This window comes from Carassius carassius, chromosome 14 (assembly GCF_963082965.1).
Source record: "Carassius carassius chromosome 14, fCarCar2.1, whole genome shotgun sequence".
NCBI lineage: Eukaryota > Metazoa > Chordata > Actinopteri > Cypriniformes > Cyprinidae > Carassius > Carassius carassius.
In genome coordinates, this window is record NC_081768.1 from 13,667,964 (window position 1) to 13,685,817 (window position 17,854).

The window sequence follows — 17,854 nt, forward strand, 5'->3', positions numbered from 1 at the left end:
AACTGTAAACACGGGAGTGTTTATTTTGTTTCAGCGACCGGTGAGTCAGTATTTTATCACATTTGGACAATTTTATGTTTCTTTTTGACTAAATTAGCAAGTGAAAATTAAATGTTTAATCAAAGATGAGATAATTTTTTACTTGCTTTCAATGTTGGTTTGCTAACTGCTGTATGCTATTTAACCGGCCTGGAAGAGATGGTAAGTTAAAAGAGTTTTCAGAGAGACTAAAATATTTGCTCTCTCTCAGATGAGGTTGCTGGGCCATTTTGTGGAGGAATGCAGAAATGCAGCCTCATCACATTTGCTGGCTCTGCTAAAGAAGTTGTGAGTAATTAAACTGACTCCAGATCAGTCACCATGACAAAACGTCTCAGGTGGGCTGACCCATTTTTCCTCTCAGCTAGTATGTTATACACAAGAGGGAAACCCCCATCAACAAACAATCACATAGTGCTGCAGGTCTATGTACTCAGCATTACACAACCATGCTGCGAAAGACCACTGAATAAGTACCAAGCTGCAAAAAAAAAAAAAAAAACCTTGTCTGAATTCGCATGCTTTCTTACAGATTCAAACTGGAACGACTGGAACTGGAACGAAGTTTGAACATTCTCAAGCTGGAATATTCACATTCAACTTCACATTTCTTTAGTATCTATCACTTAGCTTCATGCTATTTAATTAAATAGTTTCATTAACAGCTTAAAGCAGTGGTTTTCAAACCGGTCCTGCAAGAGCCCCCAGCATTGCACATTTTCTGTGTCTCCCTCATCTATCACACCTGATTCAGCTCATCAGCTCATTAGTAGAGACTGCAAGACCTGAAATGGGTGAGTCAGAGATAGGGAGCAAAATGTGAGGTGCTATGGGTGCTTGCAGGACCGGTTTGAAAACCACTGGCTTAAGGGAAGATCTGGATCACTAGCTAGACCAGTTTAGTGGGTGAAGCTTCTTGTAACATGAACAAAAGCTGATGAGACACCTGATAACCTAAAATCACCTTATTCCCATTCAGATCATTCCTAAACCTGTTTATCCTTTGTATTTTGGAAACTTGCTGTATTTTTTGTGTATCAGGTTCCTGTGTCTTTTCTGGGTTTTAATATGTATCTTCTTCTTATTGGAATGCATTAATTTTTTAGTTTTCAATCATTTGATCAGTTGATAAAAGTGGGTGAATTCATTTCATAGAATATTTTAGACTGAAAAATAGAATGACTTGCATAGAATGTATAAAAAAAAAAGTACAAACAATTTTTTGAATAAAGAGGTCAAATGTTTTATTGTTAAAGCTATTCGATTTCAGTAGATTTTACCACATTTTCAGTTTTCAGCTTTATCTGAACCTACAGAGGAAGATGATAGTCATCACATTCCTAAAACCAGTTCATAATCCTTTCAAACAACTTCAAAGTTCTTTCACATTTGTATTGCACAAAATGAAACATTAATCCAATGGTTAAGACTAAGACATGAACAATATACTATCATTTTGTCATATGATACAAGGAAATCTTCAATAGACTGGAACTTTAAAGTCAAAAGAGGCTACACCGTTGGAATGAGGAACTGAACTTTCTGATCTGCAAGTCCTCAGGGTGCACGAACCCAAACTTCATTGTGCCTGTTGATCAAATCCCACGGTGCATCATATCCAGCTGCATCAAACCTGCTTTCAACAAACACCTTTCCTGCAGCTCTGAGGTCCTCCCTAAGCTGCTGCACATTCTCCAAGGCATCTTCATCAGATGCAAAACCACCAAAAGACCTGTAATGTCCAGCAAAGAGAGAAGGTTTAAATGAAATAGAGTCAAATATGTTTTTGAGTGTCGTGTTTCTCCAAAATAACTAACCTGATGTAGACAGTACCGCCTGGTATGACTGTTTTTCTGATGGTGTTATCATTGGGCTCAGGAATGTCCGTGTCAGACTGAAAGACGGAAATGGACACCTGTCGCTCCCCCATACCATCAGCTTCCTTCACTGAGACCAACACAGGCCTGCTCATAGCAATCTCCTTATCTGAGATGTCACATTATGATATGAGTTTAAAATGACTTTATTAAAATGTGATAACCATGCTGCAATGTTTGTAATAAATCTAATATGATCTGATAAAAAAACAAGAATTTAAAAATACTTTAAAAAAGGGTTTCATTTGATAACATTAGTTAATATGAACTAACAATGAACTACAGTTAATTTTTACATTTACTAAAACACTTTTAAATCAAAAGTTGTATCTTTTTATGCACTTTGAACCAATGAACAAACAATGGACAATTTGTATAAACTAACTTTAAGAAAGGTTAATAAACTCTCTATTAATGAGCAGTATTAACCATAGTTAGTTCATGTTAACTAATACATAAACTAGTGTTAACAAATAAGAGCTTATTGCAAATTGTTACCAGTGTAGCTTACTTACTTTCACTGTTCTGACCTTGATTGAAATAATACAGTTTCCAAAATCCATCCTTTAAATCACTCTCACTGGTACTCACGACATCAGTTGTAATCCAATGGCTCACCTCGTAGCTACGCTCCTCAAATCCCTTTTTATGTATTATGAACACAATTATATAAATATTTAACATAGAAAGACCATATTTAAAATATCCCAAATGACAAAACAAAAACTGTCAGCCTACCTCATACTCTTGTACCAAAGTGTACACCGGACACTCACGTCCATGACAGAACCAAGGTGCTTCCCAACATTCTGTACTTGGGAAACATACAAGTCCAACCAGGAGACACAAAGCGGAAAGCAGAGTCCTCGCCATTGCACTGCAAAATGAAAAATGTTGTCACAGGTTGTTTGTGTATGGTGTGCTCCTCATCCTGTAGACACACCCCTCAACACTCCACAGAACTCTCCCTCCCATTGCCAATAAACCACCATCTAGTATGACACCAGGGAAACAATTAACCTGCTACATTACAATACAGGTTTTCTTTCTTCAACGAAACACAAAGCAGAAATGTGAAAAAAGAGAGAGAGTAGATCAATGCAATTAAAAATTATATCCTATGAACTCCAGGGAAGCATTATAAAGCATGACAGATATTTAATGAATAATGACTTACATTTGTGTGTTTAAACCCAGCAGCACTTATCTATTAACTATCAGCACTGTGTCCTTGAGCAAAGCATTTCATCATTAGTAACAGCAGTAATAAGTGTACTGTAAATTGCTTTGAATAAGTTTGAATAAGTCAGTTAAATGACTAATGGGTCATTATTAAATTGATGGCAATTTAGGAGTTACTTAATGTCTGGTGTCAGCTGGAATCACCGGACTTATATAAATGTAGGAAAAAAGTGAAACATTTGCACATAAATAATTTGGCTCTTTAATGCAAAATAAAACTGGTAGGCTGAACAGGAGCTTAACCGGTACGAGCCTATAATTCACTTGAAAGTGATCCATGCAGAGCTCCTTCAGAACTAATCATAAAACGAAGCAGATTTCTAGTGGAAGCAGCTCAGCACACTCACCACTATATATCCCTTCATAAATCATAAGCTATCATGATGTTTAAATGTTGGCTGCGGTTCAGGTGAGATGTCTAAATTGCTTTCATTTTCACTTTTAGAGGAAGCTTTACAAGAAATAGATGTTCAAAATGTGCACAGATGCAGTTTATTAACAGGTAAGAATAATTTGAGTGAGATTTAAGGTAATGTGAATTGTCCTTAGAAAGAGGCATCTGCTTGCAGAACCAGTTAATCTGAACCATCTATGACAGTCTATCTTCAGGCACACATCTTAGATAATTCCTTTTCAAATTCGCAACTCATTTTCCAAAACAGTGTTATGTCCTGTAAACTAACCTCTGTGTTGTGACACTTGCTTGACAGACCCACCTACATAGATCTTCATATGCATACTGTCATACCAAACAGTTTATCCAAAACAGCATTTTCCTGTTTGTAAACAGTTTGTTTTTGTGAAAAGTGGGGACATCCCATAGGCGTAATGGTTTTTATACTGTAAAAACTGTATATTCTATGGCCTAACACCAACCCTACACCTAACCCTAACCCTCACAGGAAACTTTGTGCATTTTTACTTTCTCAAAAAAAACCTCATTTTGTATGATTTATAAGCGTTTTGAAAAATGGGGACATGGGTTATGTCCTCATAAGTCACCCTCTCCTTGTAATACCTGTGTCATACCCATGTCATTATACAAAGTTGTATCCTGATATGTCTCACTCACACACACACACACACACACACACACACACACACACACACACACACACACACACACACACACACACACACACACACACACAAATGAGTCCAGTGCCAGTGTGCACTACATTAAAGAGTTTACTAAAATATTTTATTATATTATATATAATAATTATATTATAATAATTATATTATAGTAATTATATTATATTATATTATATTATATTATATTATATTATATTATATTATATTATATTATATTATATTATATTATATTATATTATATTATATTATATTATATTATATTATATTATATTATAAAAAAAAAAACACATTTTAACAAAGTTTATCCTTAAATAATAACATTTTAAATAGCCCCCTTCAGGACTATCCCTCCAGTCTGATATTTCAAATGTAATAATAATAATAATAACAATAAAACAACAAAATAATAATGAGACAGACACAGACAAGTGACATTTGCACACTTTATGTACCAAAGACAATACACAAATTCATTAATAACACCACATTTTCACAGTGCACAACTACTACAAAAATTTTAATAATACTAACAATAATAATAATAATAATAATAATAATAATAATTATTATTATTATTATTATTATTATTATGTTATGTTAAATTGGCAGATGACTTACAGTTTTTTTTTTCTCACTGGCTTTGGTTCATTTCTCAGATCAGAATTGAAATTCTCAAAACTACTTGTTCAGCCTCCAGATCATCTAGTCACTTGTGCACGCATGTTTTTTTTTTTTTTTTTTTTTTTGTGAATGCTTTTGTACGTTCTTGCAATTATTTGCCGTTTCCTAAATCATCAATTGCTTATATTATTTTGATCAAATTAAATTATACTGGCTCACTATTGAATAGTCTTACCTCCTAAAACATCTAGGCATTAGTTCATTGCATAAGTCATTCAGTGCAAAATGGTTGAGCTAGTTGTCATAATCTGTCAAGTATCTATCTATCTATCTATCTATCTATCTATCTATCTATCTATCTATCTATCTATCTATATATATATATATATATATATATATATATATATATATATATACATTTTGTTCATGATCAAGGGCGACACAAGGGCTTTTTTTTTTTTTTTTTTTTGAGAAATGCACATTAGAAAAGCAAATATTAAGATTGTTTCAAGAAATGTACCAGAGCGACTGAGAAAAACTGAAACGGTTTGATGTATGCTTGATTTAACACCACCAGGTGGCGCCCAATATCAAAAAGTCAGCTGTCTCCAGTATAAGGGGGCGTGTGGCGGAACAGAGAGCGCAAGAGAGGGAGAGAGAAATATCACTACTAAGCCAGACGAGCAATTTGAGAGGCTACTGTCACGCACCCTGCGCACACAAGCCACCCGCCGTGCGCCTTCTTCATGCGCGGGTTCAGCACCGCACTGGGTACTCACGGACAGATGGAAACGGACCGAGTCTCTGCCGTAGAGACAGAGGGTCCACCCGTACAGCAAGTGCATAAGGAGGAGAAGTATTCGCCGGTACTCTAGGGCTGCATCCCTATCTTCAGAGGGGACAGCATGGACAGTACAGTTATCGTTAAAATGGTAGTCTCAAAAATTATATCCTAACAAGAGGGAATTTGCAGTCAAGTGCAAACGAAGGATTTGACCGCCTTGTCGGCGATTTGTTTTATAGCCTAGCACTTCAATAAGTTGCTCGGGAGAATGGAAAAGGCCACCCAGCCTCAGCTGCCGTCGAGCATATCCAAGAGCGCAGAAGGTCCCTCAGAGGACCTTTCCAAACTTACGGATGAGGAGCTTCTGAAATGGAGCAAGGAGGAGCTGGTTCGCCGGCTCCGCAGAGCCGAGGCTGAGAAGATGAGCGTCATAGTGGACCACAGCAATCTCATCCGAGAGGTGAATCGCAGGCTTCAGCAGCATCTCAACGAAATACGGGGGCTGAAGGTAAGGCGAGACTCTTTTTTTAATGTTTGTATAAAATATATATATATATTTTTAAAGCGTTCTGTGGCCTTGACAGAAGCAGCAGTTAGAGCTTTTCACCTCTGACCTTAATGTTTTGTAGCACTAGCTTTAGTTTTTTGGCACTAGTTTTTCTTTTTATCTCCACATTTTTTCATATGTAGCTCCTTGGAGATACAGTTCTTTATGATGAGGTATAATTGGGCTAAAGGTCCCTGGGTGCCTCTTAAATGTCATTTTGTAATAGAACAGTACATGGCAACACTTGTCTTATGGGGAAAAAACAAATAATTGTTTGTAGTCAGATGTGTAAAGTAGGCCCTGTGTAAAGTAAATCCTGAAAAGTCAAGTTACAACCATTACAATAACATTAAAATATATGTATTAATAATGATTAATATATTATTTAAATATTATTACATATTTTTAAATGCTTCTCTTTGTGTGTGTATACACACACACACACATACACAGAAACATAAAAAAAGATTATTTATAAATGAACCTTTGCATTTAAAATATTAATTTAGATTATTAATTAACATTAATATTATGAATATTATATGTTATTATTAGTGTTAATATATTTTAATTTTTTCTGAAAGTTTTTTCTACTAATATTGAAAAACTTGACTAGAATATTATGCTAGAATATGCGTTGTCTCTTTTCTTCATACTCTGTCTTCTGTTGTGCAGCACTGATGTCAGCATTTGTTTAACTTTACTTTCATCAGTCAAACTGGCTTTGCTTAGACATCAGCTTTGAGTCATAGATTTTATTGTTCCAGGAGGTGAATCAGAAGCTGCAAGAGGACAACCAGGAGCTGCGGGACCTCTGCTGCTTTCTGGATGATGACCGGCAGAAAGGGAAAAAGGTGTCGAGGGAGTGGCAGCGCCTGGGCCACTACAGCGCAGGGATCATGCGTAAGGAGGTGACACTTTACCTGCAGAAGCTGAAAGAGCTGGAGCAGAGGCAGGAGGAAGTGGTGAGGGAGAACCTTGAACTGAGAGAGCTGTGCCTCATGTTGGATGAGGAGAAGGGCTCTGGAGGTACCGGCGGGTCAGCGGGTACTGGGGGACCAGTCGGCTGCAGGAGTTCAATTGATAGTCAGAGCAGCCTGTCTCATGCTAGTGGCCCTGGGCCTGGCCTATTAAGGGATGTAGGTGACGGGAGCAGTACCTCCAGCGCGGGCAGCACCGACAGCCCTGACCATCTCACCCATAAGCAGCAGCTGTTGGGTGGCCCGGTTGGAGGCAGTCCTGACCACCTACATAAGCCAGGCTCAGGGGAGGAGGCAAAGGGTCTTGAGCAAACAAGCCGAAGACATAGCACCAGCCAGGAGTATGGAGCACATACCTTTCCCCAGGTGTGCCGGTCTCGCTGTGGGTCCTTCTCCAGTCCAGACCATAAGGGCCTGTGGGGTCTCAGTCCAGAGAAACTTGGCAAGAGAGGCAGCCCAGAGCAGTTCTCAAAACACTTACTGGTGTCCTCTCAGCCGCCTGGCAGCCCAGACCTTTTCCAGAAGCACAGTGGTAGTATGGGTAGTGTGTGTGGGAGTCCAGAACCCAAACAGCTTATATCAGGGACACCGGAGCACCTACAGAAGGGCCGTGTCATATCTGGGAGCCCTGAGTTGTTGAGACATCAGCATGGAAAGTTTGGCAGCCCCGGCCGAGAGGTGGCAAAGAAGAGGCCGGGCGTGGAGGAGATGTCCCCTCATCACCGGAGCATCTATAGCGGTATGAACGGTTCAAATTGGAGCCTGCTGTAGCACCCACAGAGTCCCATTTGAGTACACCACATGCAGAGGGGATGGTTATCCTTTATCCTGAAGCCAGTAAAGCCCATATTCCCAGCCAGGCACTAAACCATCCCATTCAGCCAGCCATGATCTTCATTTAGTTTAGTTTTGCTTTGCTCAGTTCAGGAGAGGCCATGGCCAGATAGAGCAGGGGCTTTAGTGTCTGGCTAGAGCAGAACATCTCATCTCTGGTAAAGGTCGGTGGTGTCCAGTCTTGGTCCTCTTGGGCCATGATTTTTAGTATGCTTTAGCTGCTTTCTATCAATCAGCCTCTGTACTTGTGCCTCCGAAGCCATATTTTATGCTCTGGAACCCAGCTGAGGGAACACTGTAATGAGTCAATGAAAGTCAATGAAAGACCAAAAAGCTCAGAGGCCCATCAAAAGCCAGAAGACAGTGCTGCCCAGGAGGACCAGGAGTGGACACCACTGTATTTGTCATATGCACGCAGGTGAGTGGAGTGGCAAAGTATGAGTCAGCAGCACTTGAGAAGGAGCAGGATTAAGAAAAGCCCTTTCTTCCCCCCTTTTCTTATGTTCTTACAGTTTCCTCTATCATAACTTCCAACAAAAAAAAATAATTTCCTTATTTGAAAACTTTGCTTTTCTAGTTTAAAAAAACCATAAAGGTTTCTTTCAATTTCAGTAAGTTTTACTTGAATTCAAATTTGAATTGCAATTCTGCCTTCTGCTCGATATCTCATTTGAAATTTAGGATATTAATTGGAATTTTAAAGGCATTTTCAGTTTAGTTGTAAATAGTGGCCACCCTGGCAAATATGCTGAATGTCGCAACCCACAAATGTTCTTGAATTACACACACAGATATATACTGTACATATGCACACAACACTGCGAATAGTTTAAACTCCTACAGTAAACTACATTCACCTCCATACACCCAGCATAAGACTCATAAACACCTCAGCAATAGTAAAAAAAAAACCCTTCACACACACACCACAAGGTGCTGGTAAAGATCTCAGGTGGGTCTTGTCACTCTTGTTCCTTTTTGTAGCATCATCTTGGTGATCTTGCTTGTAGTTTCTGTAGGACTTTATGAGCTCAAACCAATGGTTTAAGTACTGCTGTTTGAGCTACCTAATGCTAATCTAAGTTATTGTATCCTGTCAGAATTACATTTCACTGGATTAAACAAAAATGGTCTGTATCCTCTTGGTGTGAGTTATAAATTAAAAATGAATTTGCTTTGAATGGATACTTCATAGCTTTGTGTACAGATTCTTACATATCAGAAAAGCTGCAGTGTACATTATTGGAGAACAAACCATGTAAATGTGTGCAGAACAATAGGGAGGAATATCAGACTATCCTCCTGATGTGTAGCATTCTCTCCAACTATATTCTGCTAATGATTTCTTGGAGGAGAAAAGTGCTGAGTTGTGTGGCTTGCCAAGGCTGTGGGATTCTTCCCGAAGCTGCGTGCTGTTTACCTTGCGCTGCATTTAATAGGAAAATAAAAGCTGCTAATTAACACCTGAGTTCACTGACTAAAAGTAAGCTCTGCAGAACTCAAACTAGAAATAGTGCTACTATTCTGTAGGAAAATGTTTTTTTTTTTTAAATGTGATGTTTTGATTTATAGATTGTATATTATGATGAAATTGTAGAGTTCTTGAAGTGTCCTTCCTGACAGATTAATGGTTGATTTAGAATCTATACTTTTATCTTATGTCCTGTGGCTTGTTTCTTCTTTGAGTGCACAAAGGCCTTGTATGCAAGCTTGGTACCAGACACAGTGTTTCCACTAGGTTTACGCCTTGGTGGGGGGTGGGGTTGTTGATTCTTTGTTTTGTTTTTTTCCCCCAACCTTATGTTTTATTCTTACCAAATTCAGCATGTGTCATTTTCTGAAAGCATACAACCAAGTTTCATTTATTCTTACAACAGCCTTATAAGTTTTTTCCTTAAAATTCAGAATGATGTATTTATATTTTTTAAGGCATAAAACATTAATTTAATTTATCATTTAATTAATGAAAATGAAACAATTGTTTTTTGAAAATAAAGGTGATTTAATATTACAATTAAACATTGAAGTATTGTATGATTATTCTTTAAAAATAAGGCTTTAATAATTTTATTATTAGTAGTAGCCTTTTACGTAAATTCTACTGAACAATATTAATATATTTCTGCCACAATGTCTTCAAGTTAAACCAAACTTTTATTTTGATGGGTTGTCGTGAATACCTTTACATTTCTGTGTGTATATGGTATGAAGATAGTTTTATTCAAATGCTCATGAAGTGACTCTCAGAGTAGTTCTGGAGATGTGGTTCATGTATTTACAGTATTTCCTCATAGTGAGACGGCCGAGGTTAAAAGTGCAATAGGAGATCTTGGAAAATGCTAACATTAGCCTGATAGCACTGAAAGTGAACGTCCCACCCTCCCTGTAGTCGCAGTGCAAAGCCACGCCCCCTGAACGCATTTATGCTCACAGTCCAGAATACCAGAGACACCATTACTACAATAGGCTACATCAGCGGTTCCCAATTCCAGCCCATGTTCCGAAGTGAAGTAAACCCCTGCTCAGGGAGTAGGGAGCAATAAACACAGTGAAGGGATCATATCGATTGGAACACAGTTCATTCACGTAGCTCACTTCTAACAAGTTGGTCATCTGAATCGGGTGTGTTAACTAAGCGAGACATGCAAAATGTGTGCGCGAGGACTGGAATTGGGAACCGATGTGCTACATCATGTTTCATACACCGTAGAAAACTTTAAAAGTACAGTCAGCACAGTGTTCATGAACGTGCTGATTACGTATCCAGAGGTATGCAGATACATACCTTGACAGGCAGGTAGGAAAGCTATTTAAAACGCTCGGACCGAGCATTTTGATTGGATATTCATTTCTTGGTCCTATGCCTTCTAGATAATATATAAATAAATACAGATAAATACATTTAGACCACTTAACTTAATGATTGCTATCGGGATGTGAAGAGACTTTCCACTAACATAACACATTTTTCTTCTAAAGACAATCACCTATTGCACCTTTAATATCACTGGAAGTGTCATGCGCTTCAGTACAAGTAGTAAACAAAACAGCGCATCTGTGCCATTCATTAACACAGAGACATGCAGAAATCATATTTAAACAGTCGTTTTGGCTTATTATTTAATACTAGTGGAAGTGGGATTGCTCACTTGTGTGCGCGCACATTGGGTCAGAACTCCACTGTGTGCGATGCAGAGAGCGTAGAGACAGAAATGACATGCTGTCATGGAAACAAGATAAACAACATAAGTAGAGTTGGGTATTTTTTCTTATTCAGAACCGTTTCTGTTTTATGAAAATAACCGGAACTGTGAGCAATTTCTACGTTTCGGTTCCGAAAATGGTTCTGGTGAGACACTTGACCAAGCACTGTGAGCAGCTTTGAGCCGATGTTTTTTGTAAAGGATGTCACAAACCAAATAACAGAAATGCGGCCCTGCCTCTTTAATTATTGAGCACATTGTTTCCAATGATGCACACTCCACAGACGCGTTGTATCTTTAACTGCCCAAACACACTGTTTTCCATAACTGTATGCGCACTCGCAAATTTTATAACTGTCACATCGTTTTGTCTGACTGTACATGTACCGGATGCACGCAGCACCTGCCGCCACTAAATTAAATTTTATTTGTCCCATTTTGTCATTAATATACATACTGACTTCAACTTGGACCACTAAATAAATAGACTGCTATTGTTATGTAAGTATGAGGGTTAGATTATTTGGTGTGGAAAAATGTGGAAACCACTCAATGCATCACACCATCTCCTGACTGCATTATTATTTGTAAAATAGGGGCTTTATGGAGTGTGTGTATACAGGTACATCTCAGAAAATTTAAATATCATGGAAAAGGTCTTCATTTTTTTCTAATTTAATTAAAAAAAGCAAACTTTCTTGATTCTAAATTCATTGCACACAAACTAAAATATTTCAATAGTTTGTTTTATATATATTTATTATTATTCTGATGGTTACGACTTACAGCTTAGGAAAATTTGAAATTCAGTATCTCAAAAAATTATTACAATATTCCATTTTGAGCTTGATTAGTTTGATTAATTTTGAGTATAAATACTGGGTTCCTCTTGGGCTAGTTTAGAACATGCAACCACAATTATGGGAAAGACTACTGACTTGACAGTTGTCCAGAAGACAATCATCAACACCCTTTACAAGGAGGGTAAGCCACAGAAGGTCATTGCTGACAGGGCTGGCTGTTCACAGAGTGCTGTATCAAAATATATTCATAGAAAGTTGACTGGAAGGAAAAAGTATGGTAGGAAAAGGTGCACAAGCAACAGGGATGACCACAACATTGGTAAGAATGTCAGAAAAAGCTGATTCAAGAACTGGGGAGAGCTTCACAAGGACTGGACTGAAGCCGGAGTCAATGCATCAAGAGTCACCACACTCAGACGTCTTCAGGAAAAGGTCTACAGTTGTCACATTCCTTGAAACAAGCCACTCCTGAACCAGAAAAACTTCAGAAGCATTTCACCTGGGGTAAGGAGAAAAAGAACTGGACTATAGCTCAGTGGTCCAAAGTCCTCTTTTCAGATGAAAATAAATTTAGCATTTCATTTGGAAATCAAGGTCTGGAGTCTGGAAGAAGACTGGAGAGGCACATAATCCAAGCTGCTTGAAGTTCAGTGTGAAGTTTCTGAAGTCAGAGTTGATTTGACGTCTGCTGATGTTGGTCCATTGTGTTTTATCAAGTCCAAAGTCAATGCAGCCATCAACCAGGAGATTTTGGATCACTTTATGCTTCCATCTGCTGACAAGCTTTATGGAGATGCTGATTCTCTTTTCCAGCAGGACTTTAGCACCTGCCCACAGTGCCAAAACCACTTCCAAGTGGTTTGATAACCATGAGTAACATCTGATAAACAATTCAGAGGAGCTGAAGGCCGCTATCTGGGCTTCAATAACACCTCAGCAGTGCCACAGGGTGATCACCTCCATGCCACACCGCATTGAAGCAGTAATTTGTGCAAAAGGAGCCCAAACCAAGCATTGAGTGCGTAATTAAACCTGCTTTGGAGATCTTGAACATTTATGTCTTTTTTGGATTGAGAAAAATATTCAATTTTTTTTAGATACTGTATTTTTAGTTTTCCTAAGCTGTAAGTCATAACCATCAGAAGTAAATAACTTTTCCATGATATTAAAATTTTTTGAGATGCACCTGTACATGGTTAAAAGTATTACAGTTTATATTTCATTAATTTAGGGAAATAAACAAGTGTCTTAGCCCTCAAGGCATTATTTGGCCAACCAGCTTATTCCTGATTGAAAAGTAAAATGTTATTGTTAGTGTAAAAAACATAAACTTTAAAGCATATGCTGAGTGATGGACTAGCATTACTCAACATTACTTACTACCTTCCAGCAACACTACATTCAATGATGGTAGAATAGTAAAAAAAAACAACAACAACAAAAAACATAATAGTTCATTTAAATGGAACCAGAATTGGAACCGGACAATTTCTAACTATACCCAACCCTACTTATGAAGATCTGTATACTGTAAAATATGTTGAATTTTGACTTTGCCAACTTTTAAATTAAGTTGACATTAAGTAATAAACAGTATTGAACATTGAGTAGTTGAGTATTGTGCATTTTTCATTAACACATTTATTTATTTATTTTTTTGGATTATTGATTTTAATGGAATTGGAAACAGAACTGGAACTTTTAGGCAGGACCGGAACTGGAAATTTTCAAATGATTCCCAACCCTAAACATAAGGCTATATAGAACAAGGACCTGTTCTATAGGAAAGGTAACCTTGAATGACTTCTGTTGTGATCTGGCACTATAAAGACAATAACATTTTATAAAATTAACTTGACCTTAAGGGTGGGGGAGGATATAATGGAAGGGGAAACACTGAGACAGCCTGTACTGAGATCCATCCTGCTGATGATTTATGTATTTTGTATTATGTATTTTATGTATATTGTTCTCTTTCTTTCTCATCCTCTTTCCCTTCTTTCAGTCATTCACTTTTCATGAAATACACTTGTGTTCTTTCATTATTTCTTCAGACCAAAACTGTCTTTTCCTAATAGTCCAGATCCAATTAAATTTTTCCGCTGATGCTCTGGGCTGGTGCATATCCTCACTTTTCAATCTGCTTACTGCTCCAGATCCCTCAGAACTCGCATTTTAGTAGAGACTGACAATCCCCAGTGTGTCTAAGTCATAAATACACATTTAAAAAAATATATAAAAAAAATTTGGTTAATCAGTAAAAAAAAAATTATTTACACTCTTCATGGAACCACATGCTCACATTCTGAGCAGGGCATTACAGTTTATCCCTTTTGGCCGCGGCCAGCCAGCCTGGATTATCCCTTAAGAAGGTTGTGACAGTCGGATTTCTCTTTTTCTCCTCCCTTCCTGGGGTGTGTCTTGCAGTCCACAGCAACTCTGATGATTCTCGTTTTTTGACCAAATCAGCTGCTCTATAGTTGAGAGGTGGTCAGTATATAAATGTTCAGAGTGGTTCTGGTGTGGGCCAATTTCATATTCTGTGACTTACAGAACAAATAAAACAAAACAAGGTTTTGAGAATGTTTAAAAAGTATATTTTATTTCTCCTGGTGCAAATCCACAGTTATATATATAAAGATTTACCAAGGAAACTCTTTATATGGTTTGTCATTCTGTCAGTTTTTTTTAGCAAGATTTGTGATGAAAGCAGAAATGACAGAATGTTATTTACTGTCACGTTCTAATGATTTTCTGATTGCTAGGCATTTAATATATCAGTAAAATAACAGCTGCAAGCAGTCTAATTTAAGGGTTTAAAGAAATTCACAGAAAGAAGTTTTCTGTGAAGGACTTCAAATGGTATTTGTTTTTGAATCTAAAAACTTAGAACTTCAAGCAAAATATTTGGGGAACTTTGACAGTAACTTAACAAATAATACATTTTCATAAGAACTATATCTCATAAGAGCCATAATTGCTTAAATTAATTGGATTACAGAAGTTACTTTGAGTTCAGGGAAAAGGTTTAAAGGTTAGTTTACCCAAAATGAAAAAGTTCTGTCATCATTGACTCATGCTTGTGTCGTTCCAAACCTTTATGACTTTCACTGAATGTAGAGAAAGAAAATAAAATCTACTGAAGAAAGTCACGTTTGGACTGACACCATAAATGATTACAGAATTCTCGTTTTTGGGTAAACTGTCTCTTTAAGTTTGTTTTCTGAGTACTTTCTACTCTTTTCTATGCTGTTTGTTAAGCTTGAAGAGTCAAAACAATGAAGTGCATTCTAAAACGCCCCACCCTGCCCTGACCCGACCCACAGAAGACCTTGTGTTTGACCTTGACCGACCTCTTCTTAAATATAGCTCTACATCTGCTTTAAATGGGGTCTCCAACTACTGTAAATGTTCCTCAGGGCCCAGTGTTGAGAAATCATACCGTCCATCCATCAGACCATCTGTCAGTGCGATGTGTAAATAATGAATAATGCTGTAGATCTGCTGCATTTGCATTGGTAATGTGACACAGAACAAGCATTGCTGGCTGTTCACGATTCACGCTTTGTGGGCTTTCGTCGTAGTTCCAGGCTGATGTGGAGGTACAAGGCTTTGGCCGTTTGCAGTAATTTAATTTGCAATCTGTGGAATACATATATAGTTGCTTGCCTTGACATTTAAGTGGAATTTAATTTCTTTTTCTTTCATTTCTCAAGAGGTAAAGGCCTTGGCGATCACGGCTGGCATCAGACGGTTGTTTTTTGCTCTCTTGCTGGGGAGCCAGGGGTTGCATAACAGTTAGGAAACAGTTCTCAGAAGCCTGGTACTAAATTAAATCTACTTAGCTCTTTGCAACCTGGCCAATGACTGATCTTGAATGCTCAGCCATAATTAATGACTGTCTGCTTGTTTTATGGTTTAATGAAAAATTCTAATCCTGCTAAGCTGTGTCCTAAACAGACAGCAATTTAGCCCCCCTGTGATCGCAGTGTGCAGTTGCTAATTCCATAATCTATTCGTTTTCATGCGGACTTTGGTATGCATTAATTTCGGTGTGCTACATGTGGTGTAGAAAACGAATCTGATGAGACGGTTTCTGGGGAAAATAGGTGAACACTCTTGGAAGTGGAGAGCTGCAGTGTTTATTGATCTCTCATTAGCGCACAAGTGAGCAATTGATTTAGGCTTTCTGCTACTGCAATGAGGAGGAGAAACACTGAATTTAAGATATGCGAAATAGACAGTGAAAAGGAATTTAGTACAAAATAAACACAGCATTGACCGCTACATCATTTTAGTTCATAAAAAAGCAATGCAGGTGGTGTTAAACTTTCAATAACTGTTTATCAATGGGTACCCAATGAAATAGGTTTACTGAAATATCTGCATATTTTTACCCTAAGGAGGAGTCTCTGAACCAGTTGGAATGAAATTTTTCCACTGATGTGGAAAGTGAACAAGTTTGTGTATGCATCTTTTAATTTATATGTGGATTGCAATCATAATGCTTGAAATCCCATACCCATTGACCTAGAAATAATGAATAATTCAAGGAGGCAATTTTTTTTGAAAATATTAGAATCTCATCCTTAAATCAGCCTTAGCAACAGCCTGATCTGACATGGACTACACCTGTATATACCAATATTTATGTTCACGTCAAACAACTCAAAAAGGAGAGCATAACACTAACAATGCTAAGTTCATGGATTTGATTTGAAAGAAATGCTTACATGTATTAAATGTATACCTTGAATGCAAAGTAGCTCGCTTTTCATAAACTGCAGCTCAAAAAAAATACACTGTTTAAAATAACTTCTCGGTTTCTGATAGTTTGGTATTTGCTCCTAGATTAATCATTTTGACCTTTTTTTTTTTTTTTTTTTTTTTTATTATTAGCAGAGTATTTTTCACTTTCACTATTTCACTTTCAAGTCCTTCAGACTTTCTTTTTGTCCATTTCCCTCAAGAATAATAAAACTTGAGTATTAATCTTGAGTTCTGAAAGGAAAAATAAGATGCCTTCTCATAATGAAATTATAAACCATTGTAAAGCAGTAATGAAATCTAAACTCAATGCAGTCATGTATACACAGCATGCTTCCTTAGTGCTTTGTTGTTATAGAGGCCTCTGTAAGAGACAAAGATTACAAGACAGTCAGTGTCTTTGTCCAGGGCCCGGTTCCCCGATAACGTTCACTCTTAGCGCCAAGAAGACATCGAAAGATATATCTTACCAAAGTTGTTGATGTTTCTAAGTGTGTTCCCCGAAGTGTCCCTTAGGAAGCTTCTTAGCACGCTGCCTCTTACGTCCGACGTTACAAGAGCGCTGTCCAAAGTCAGGGTGCTGAATTAGTTGGCATCGATTGCTCATGAATCGATTTTCCACTTCACATGAAGGTGCATTAGCGTTAAGAAAGACAACACGTTCTATGCAAATGAAACATTCCTCAAATTATTACAGTAACATTTATTTTAACATAGTTTAAGTTATCAGTAGAAAATAGACTATAAATTAAATTATCAAATGGTCAGTAATATGTTCACATGATATGTTGTGACGGTTGGACGAGCCGGGTATCCTTCGCTAATCATCCACCCTCCTTATCCCGTTGTGCCGCTTTTTGACATTGGTTTAACGACTTATGAAAATTATATAATACACTTTTATATTAATGGTAAGGTACTTTACAATCAGAATTGATTGGCAAGCAGCTGCAGTTACTTCTGTTTAATGCGGTATTGATTGCAATTGGTTTATGTTTTTAATAAAAAGCAACCTATCTACAATGAACAGAGAGAGAGAGAGAGTTAGATACAAAATATGCT

The 17,854-nt window shown here is 37.5% G+C and overlaps 2 protein-coding genes across 2 annotated transcripts in view; one reads left to right on the forward strand and one right to left on the reverse strand.

Moving 5' to 3' along the window:
* Positions 1-1,257: 1,257 nt before the first annotated feature.
* Positions 1,258-3,860, reverse strand: soul2 (heme-binding protein soul2). Its single transcript, XM_059565515.1, has 5 exons — positions 3,842-3,860; positions 2,655-2,793; positions 2,432-2,558; positions 1,857-2,025; positions 1,258-1,771 (listed from the first exon to the last, which is right to left on the reverse strand). Exons 2-5 carry the CDS (start codon positions 2,787-2,789, stop codon positions 1,597-1,599), a joined length of 606 nt encoding a protein of 201 aa, XP_059421498.1. The 5' UTR covers positions 2,790-2,793; positions 3,842-3,860; the 3' UTR covers positions 1,258-1,596.
* Positions 3,861-5,523: 1,663 nt separating this feature from the next.
* Positions 5,524-17,854, forward strand: part of LOC132157065 (coiled-coil domain-containing protein 85A-like) — a 29,978-nt gene continuing 17,647 nt past the window's right edge. Inside the window, exons 1-2 of the mRNA XM_059566217.1 lie at positions 5,524-6,166; positions 6,973-7,924. Coding sequence (XP_059422200.1) covers positions 5,927-6,166; positions 6,973-7,924 — 1,192 coding nt within the window. The 5' untranslated portion in view covers positions 5,524-5,926. The remainder of the gene's footprint in view (positions 6,167-6,972; positions 7,925-17,854) is intronic.